General features: G+C 43.7%; 1 protein-coding gene across 2 annotated transcripts in view; it reads left to right on the top strand.

Moving 5' to 3' along the window:
* Positions 1–1,447: 1,447 nt before the first annotated feature.
* USP30 (ubiquitin specific peptidase 30) overlaps positions 1,448–7,863 on the top strand; it is a 36,291-nt gene continuing 29,875 nt past the window's right edge. For both annotated transcript variants that reach the window (XM_010342897.3, XM_003932359.4), the window contains exons 1-3: positions 1,448–1,653; positions 5,575–5,684; positions 6,835–7,017. In XM_010342897.3, coding sequence (XP_010341199.3) covers positions 1,571–1,653; positions 5,575–5,684; positions 6,835–7,017 — 376 coding nt within the window. In that variant the 5' untranslated portion in view covers positions 1,448–1,570. The remainder of the gene's footprint in view (positions 1,654–5,574; positions 5,685–6,834; positions 7,018–7,863) is intronic.

Below are 7,863 nucleotides of genomic sequence, written 5' to 3'. Positions count from 1 at the left end.
CCACCTTGGCCTCCCAAAGTGCTGGGATTATAGGCATAAGCCACTGCACCTGGCCCAAAATTTTAAACATATTGGGTCGAGGAAAATATATTGTTAAAATTAATTTACCTCTTGCTTTTTTTTTTTTTTTTGAGACAGAGTCTCCCTCTGTCACCCAGGCTGGAGTGCAGTGGTGCAGTCTTGGGTCACTGCAGCCTCTGCCTCCCAGATTCAAGCGATTCTCCTGCCTCAGTGTCCCAAGTAGCTGGGATTACAGGCACGTGCCAGCACCCCCCGAAAATTTTTGTGTTTTTTAGTAGAGACAGGGTTTCACCATATTGACCAGGCTGGTCTCGAACTCCTGACCTCAAGCAATCCACCCACCTCGGCATCCCAAAGGGCTGGGATTACAGGCGTGAGCCACCATGCTTGGCCTCTTGTGTTTTTTTGTTAGTTTTTTTTTTTTTGTTTTTTTTTTTTTTTGAGATGGTGCCTCACTCTGTGACTCAAGCTGGAGTGCAGTAGCATGATCTCAGCTCTGTGCAACCTCCATCTCCTGGGTTCAAGCAATACTCCTGCCTCAGCCTCCTGAGTAGCTGGAATTACAGGTGCCTGCCACCACGCCTGGTTAATTTTTGTATTCAGTAATTTTTGTATTTTCACCATGTTGGCCAGACTGGTCTTGAACTCCTGACCTCAGGTGATCCACCAGCCTCGGTCTCCCAAAGTGCTGGGATTACAGGCGTAAACCGCAGCATCCAGGTTAGCTCTTGCTTTTTACTTTAATGTGGCTACTGGAAAATGTAAAATTACCTGTGTGGCTCCTGTATATTTCTGTTGGAGAGTACTCTTCTGGAGATACACAGACTGAAATGCCAATCTCTTTTCACCACTTACAAGTTGTGTCAAAAACTTACTATCTCTTTAAATATTTTGGGTTCCCTGAGATGTAAAATGTGGGTAATGTAGAGCTGGTGTGAATATTAAATGTAAATAACGCATGTGACATGCTTAGCTCTATACCTAGCACCTAAGTAAACAATAAGTTTGTTGGCTATTATTATTAAAGACGTTGGTTTCTCTACTGATATCATCATAGATGAGACTCATGCGCATTAAAGTTCCTTCCTTTATGACCTATTTCCACTCTGGCCACAATAATAACTAATTATAGCAGAGGCCTGACCCGACTTTTGGCCTGGGGCCTCTTCTCCACATCGAAAATTTCAAATCATGACCCAGGGTCCATCCTAGAAGCGTGCCATCTATATTTATGAATGAATGGAGCCTAATCAAAATCTGAAAACCAAGCCGCCCTGGGCAGCTGAGCCTAGCGTAGCAACCGATGCCGGCGCCTGTTGCTACAGGAAACGAAAAAAAAATTGTGGTCCGTCAGCTATTGCTCTCCGGCGCCAGCTACTTCCGATCCCCATAGGCGCGGTCCTGCGGTCTACCTTCCGCCGAAGTGCTGGGACTGCGGCCGCAGGTTCCGCTGTCTCGGGAACCTTCGTAGCCCTCGGTCCGGCGGCGGCGGCGGCGGCGGCGGCGGCAGTAGCGGCGGAGGCGGGTTCAGGCCTCCGGTGCGGCCGCAATGCTGAGCTCCCGGGCCGAGGCGGCGATGACTGCGGCCGACAGGGCCATTCAGCGCTTCCTGCGTACCGGAGCGGCTGTCAGGTGAGCTTTTGGGGGGCGGGGCGGCCGAAGAGGCCGGGACCAAGGTCTTCAGCTTGGGCCCGTGACGGCTTTTTCATGCCCTAGTTGGGGTCCCAGGGCCTGCACGGGCAGTCCGGAAGCTTCTGCATCCTTTAGGGTTGGAGGCCTGTGCCCTTAGGTGGGAGACGGGACGGGCCTCCAGTCCTTCGGCAACACAGATGCTGTCTGCACTCCCCGGGTCTGTCGGTCCCTCCCCCTCCTGTCATTGTTCGCAGGACACCCAGGGCCCTCCCGTCTTGCCAAGGCCCCGAATTCTATCAGTGCCCCCAGTCCTTTCGGTGCCTCTAGGCCCCGAATTCTGTCAGCGCCTCAGTCCTTCTGGTGGTATACCCTCAATCCTTCTGGGTCCCCCACTCATAATTATGTTTCTGGACCTCCAGGGTTCCCCAATCTTGGCGTGGTTCTTACAGTCCTATAAGTGCCCCGGGCCTGCACGCCCTGCGTTTTCTGAGTACCTCCCCCTATTCCTGTCAGCTCGCCCTCTAGTCTAATACGGATCCCCACTTCTGCCTGGGTTCTCGATGTTATTAGAGTGAGTAAAGGCCCTTATTTTGCAAGGGTTCCTAAATTGGTGAAGGCCCCTTTAACCTCTTAAGGTTGCTTGGTCTTGTTAAGGCTCTTTCGTTTTTGTTAGGACTCCTTGATTGCCTGGGTTCCCAGTCGTATCAGGGCCCCCATTTCCCTCTTATTTACCCTCCCAAGGGTTCCTGCTTTCAGAACTGAGTCCTCCCTCCCCCACTGCTGACCCCAAATGACTGAGACCTGTTGCTCACGGCGGCTTCCTCTGGAACTGGAGCAAGTCTAAAGAGCTTATTATCCCAGGGCTGAAAGTCCTCAATAGCTATCCTGTCTAGTGCCCCCGTTCTGCAGGTGGGAAGTGTGGCCCCACAGCTAACCTGATAGCAGAGCTGAGAGGAGAAGCCAGATCTTTTCATCCTTAGGCCTCACCACTCTCCTGGGGATGTCATTTTGCAGAGGAATGGAGTTTCCAAAGTCACCACTTGTCCCTGGGTGCTTTTTCCTTACGCAGCTAATGACATGGACGAGACCTCTCTCCCATCCCCTCTACACTCTTTCCTTCAATTGCCATCTTGAACTTTGTGGTTTTAAGCACAGACTTGGGAGACAAACAGGCGTGATTCAGAGCCATGTTCCTTTACTCACTGTGACGAAATTGGGGACTTAGTTTCTTCAGCTATAAAAATGAAAGTGGTAGGCTGGGTGTGGTGGTTCACGCCTATAATCCCAGCACTTTGAGAGTCCGAGGCGGGCGGATCACAAGGTCAGGAGTTTGAGACCAGCCTGACCAACATGGTGAAACAGCATCTCTACTAAAAATACAAAAAATTAGCCGGGCGTGGTGGTGCACGCCTGTCATCCCAGCTACTCAGGAGGCTGAAGGAGGAGAATCACTTGAACCGGGGAGGCAGAGGTTACAGTGAACCAAGATCATGTCACTGCACTCCAGCCTGAGTGACAAAGTGGTGAGACTCCGTCTCAAAAAAAAGAAAGAGAGAAAAAAGAAAAGAAAAAAAAGAAAGAAAGTGATAGTAGAACTTGCTTCTGTGGGGTTGTTTTAAAAATAAGATAAGATTGTTAAAGGGCCTGGCATAGAGTATGCACCCATAAATATTAGTGTTTGATAAGGGGATTTTAAGGCACTGGCAAAGTGCTTTAGTATTCAATAACAGTCCTTTTAACCTTAGTAGCCACTTTTGTGAACTCATGTATCATTGTATTGTGTAAAAGCACAGTGATGCATTAAGAATCTTCAAGAATACCTTTCGCTGTCTGGGCGATTACACCTGTAATCCCAGGACTTTGGAAGGCTGAGGCAGGCAGTTTGCTTGAGCTCAGGAGTTCAAGACATCCTGGGCAACATAGTGAGGTCTTGTCTCTACAAAAGAATTTTAAAATTATCTGGCTGTGGTGGTGTGCACTTGTGGTCTCATCTACTCGGGAGGCTGAGGCAGGAGGATCACTTGAGCCCAGAAGGTGGAGGCTGCGGTGAGCTGAGATGGCACCACTGCACTTTAGCCTGGGCACTAGAGCACGATACTGTCTCAAAAAAACAAAAACAAAACAAAAACAAAAAAAGAACAAAAGGAAAGAAAGAATGGTTTTCATGAATGAACCTGAGATTATAATGCTTAATTTGTAGCAACTAACATTTATTAAGTTCTTACTGTGTACTCTATGCATTCACACTTATTTAATCCCACAACAACCCTGTGAGGTAGGTCTTATGGATTGTCCCCATCGTACAGATGAGGAAGCTAAGGCTTAGAAGGTGAAATTATGCCGAATGAAGTAGCAAAGCCAGGACTGAACCAGAATAGTGGGATCCCACTTTCTTCACCAAGTTTGGTGCATATTCTGTTGACTCTGTCTTGAAAAACAAATATTTATCTAAAATTTAGCTATCAGCTATGACACTAGGAAATGCTGATTATAAAATAGAGTCACTATTGTCACCAGTGACTCTAGTTAATGTTTACTGAAGTTAATGTTTAATGAACTGAAATCAAAATAATATTCACATGATCCAAATATTGAGATAATAATGTATTACACACACACAAACAAGTATATATACATGGGCAACACATATGCAGATATGTATCACAAAGCTATATACACATAGATGGTTTGCCTTATTTTGTAGAAATACATAACTTTGTATAAAAACAATGTTTTAAATTGCTGGTGAAATTTCTTAATTTGTAGCAAAAGAATAACTTCAGTATTCAAGTCAAGCCTGAAGTTAAGAAGCCTTTAACTTCATAAATACTCAGCTCTTTCATACCATTGTATGTGTGCCCCTTCCCTGTCTAATATTCTAAAAGAGAAATTCATTTCTGTATATTTTCTCCAGTATTCAGTCATTCAATAAATGTTATTGAGAACCTACTATGTGCCAAGCATGATCTAGACATTTGAGCTTGTTAGTTAGTAAAACAAAGTACATGCTAGCTGAGGGAGACAGACAACAAACCCAGTGCATTAAAAAAGAAAGAAAACAAACAAACGTAGTGAATAAATGAATGTTTTGTTAGAAGCTGGTAAGTACTATGGTAAAAAGAAAAAGTAGAATCATGTCAAGGGGACCAGGACAGGTCCCGATGATGTGTTCTGGTAGGCCTCTTGCGAAGCGAAGGGAGGTAAAGGAGTCAGCTAAGCAGTGATCTGGGGGAAGAGCAATCTGAGCAGAGGGAAGAGCAGTGCAAAGGCCTTGAGGTTGGAGCACTGGCTGGTGACATTCTATGAGGAAGTGGAGTGAGAGGCAGAAGGTAACCTCAGTTTTTTCTCAGAGAGAGAAGTAGCCTTTAGAATGTTATGATCTGACTTAGGTTTTTGTTGTTGTTGTTGTTGTTTTGTTGTTGTTTGTTTGTTTTTGTTCGTTTGTTTGTTTGAGACTGAATCTTGCTCTGTCACCCAGGCTGGAGTGCAATGGTGCAATCTCAGCTTACTGCAACCTCTGCCTCCTGGATTTGAGTGATTCTCCTGCCTCAGCCTCCCGAGTAGCTGAGATTACAGGTGCACATCACCGTGCCCAGCGAATTTTTGTGTTTTCAGTAGAGACAGGGTTTCACCATGCTTCCCAGGCTGGTCTCAAACTTTGAGGTTCAAGGGATCCACCTGCCTTGACTTCCCAAAGTGTTGGCATTGTAGGCATGAGCCACTGTCCCCGGCTGACTTAGATTTTAAATCCTAATGTCTAGACATCCTGATTTTCAAGATGTAATCCTATGACTATATATCACTTTAACTTGAAATTAGGTTTAATGGGTTATTTTGACAAAATGTTATTCTGTTTATATCTGTATATTCGCGTATTGTGTTTGCGTTGAGGGAAGACAGTAAACTTGTTTTCTTTTTTAGATATAAAGTCATGAAGAACTGGGGAGTGATAGGTGGAATTGCTGCTGCTCTTGCAGCAGGAATATATGTTATTTGGGGACCCATTACAGAAAGAAAGAAGCGTAGAAAAGGTAAGAATGAGAACACTGCACCGTGGTCTTTAGACTTGACCCAAATCCCTATTATCCGAAAACAGCTCAAAGAATTGAGGAGGTTGGTCATGTTTGTTCTCTGTATCTTTAAAATGATGACTTCGGGTTTTGAAACAGTACTTTTACCATTAGCCATTACTTTATATCCTGTAGTAAAAACATTTCTATTTCAGCCCCTCTCCAGACTGGAGTCTGAGGCATGCTTTGTAATGAAAAATGTCAAACGGCGTAATTGTCTTAAGTGTTCTCATTAATATGGCAATTGTATTTTTCAGTAGTGCAAACTGACTGATTACATCATACATTTGTGTTCTCTTGGGCTAGCTTACTAGGAACTGGTAAAAATTTCAAGTGAATGCCTTCATTACTAAAATGTTATTTTCTTATTTTTAAAAAATGCTCTCTTTTGTAAATGTTGCTCTATTTAACATTGATTAAAATTCAGCAAAGAAAAAAGAAGAAATGTAGCGAAAAGAAGAATGTAGCAAAATTTGATAATTGTTAAATCTGGGGACAGTTATAATTGAGGTTAATTATACATTCTCCTTCCTTGTGTGTGTCTTTGAGGACTTTGATAATAAAAAGTTTTTTCAAAAAGATTTCCAGCAGAAGAAAGAATTGTATTAGACTATGTTGATCTCTGCAGAAAGCCTGATCAGAATTGGTATAGTGGTGTCTTTCCCAGTGATTGTTAAGATAAGAACAGAGTCATTGAACTGGGGAAGTAACAACAGAACAATTGTTTTCTTCTGTTCTGAGAAACATTGCTTTCTGATTAAAGAAGAAAGAGAGCATGTGAGGGAGAATGAGGAAGAGAAAAAGACAGGAGATGGTTACTAAGTGTTTTTATACATTTGGAAAGAACCAAGCAATGCTAGATACCATGATAAGTTTCAAAAATAACATACAAGGGGGATCTGTCCTTCTGCGCTTACAGTCTGCAGGAGCAGTACTAGAACCAAGCCTTGGCACAGACAGAAGGCCTGGACGCCAGATCTCTGTGGATAAGGATCTTCTTGGGTTAGGATTCCAAATTTAAGGCCACAGTGATGGAACTCTGGGTCCCAAATGGGAGAGAAATGGGTCAAATGTGATAAGCTGTTCTCATCTCCCCCCTGCTTCATTTTAGGGCTTGTGCCTGGCCTTGTCAATTTAGGGAACACCTGCTTCATGAACTCCCTGCTTCAAGGCCTGTCTGCCTGTCCTGCTTTCATCAAGTGGCTGGAAGAGTTCACCACTCAGTACACCAGGGATCAGAAGGAGCCCCCCTCACATCAGTATTTGTCCTTAACACTGTTGCACCTTCTGAAAGGTATCTAGATGGGAATTTCAAGGGGATTATGTACCTTTTCAAAGAAGTCCAGATGACAAAGAATTAATAGCCTTATTGTAGGAAAAGATCATATAGGTCATTATACAAAAAAACAAAACAAAGCACTAAGAGCCCAATAGATACAAAAAGGTGTTTTTTAAAAAACAAAGATGGAACCACTTATTTTTTAAATTGTCAATTTAATAGCAGCTTTTTAAGGAAGGAAGGAAATCCATTGCCACATAAACAGTTTCATTGTAAGAAGTACTCTGGTTTCAAACACATTAAAGTGAAAAAAAAAAATCTGGCTGGGTGCAGTGGCTCACACTTGTAATCCCAGCACTTTGGGTGGCTGAGGCAGGCAGATCATAAGGTCAAGAGATCGAGACCATCCTGACCAACACGGTGAAACCCCATCTCTACTAAAGATACAAAAAAAAAGTTACCTGGGTGTGGTGGCGCGTGCTTGTAGTCCCAGCTACTTCGAGGCTGAGGCAGGAAAATCACTTAAACCCAGGAGGTGGAGGTTGCAGTGAGCTGAGATTGTGCCGCTGCACTCTAGCCTGGTGACAGAATGAAATTCTGTCTCAAAAAAAAAAAAAAAGTCCATTTTACCTAGAAAATAAGGTAATTCACAAAAGAAGTAATACAAACTGCTAACAAACTCAAATGTTCAACTTGACCATCATCAAAGAAGTATAAACAAAATAAAAGTGCAATTTTCTACCTGTCAGCAAAGATTAAAAAACAGATTTGCAGCCCTGGCTAGCTGTTAGACAGTACATCCATATGCTGCCAACAGGGGTGTAACTTAGTGCAACATTTCTGGAAAGCAGTTTGTAACTA

This window comes from Saimiri boliviensis, chromosome 7 (assembly GCF_048565385.1).
Source record: "Saimiri boliviensis isolate mSaiBol1 chromosome 7, mSaiBol1.pri, whole genome shotgun sequence".
NCBI classification, from domain to species: Eukaryota; Metazoa; Chordata; class Mammalia; order Primates; family Cebidae; genus Saimiri; species Saimiri boliviensis.
The sequence above is the reverse complement of the archived record's forward strand: the minus strand, read 5'-3'. Positions and strand labels throughout refer to the sequence as shown.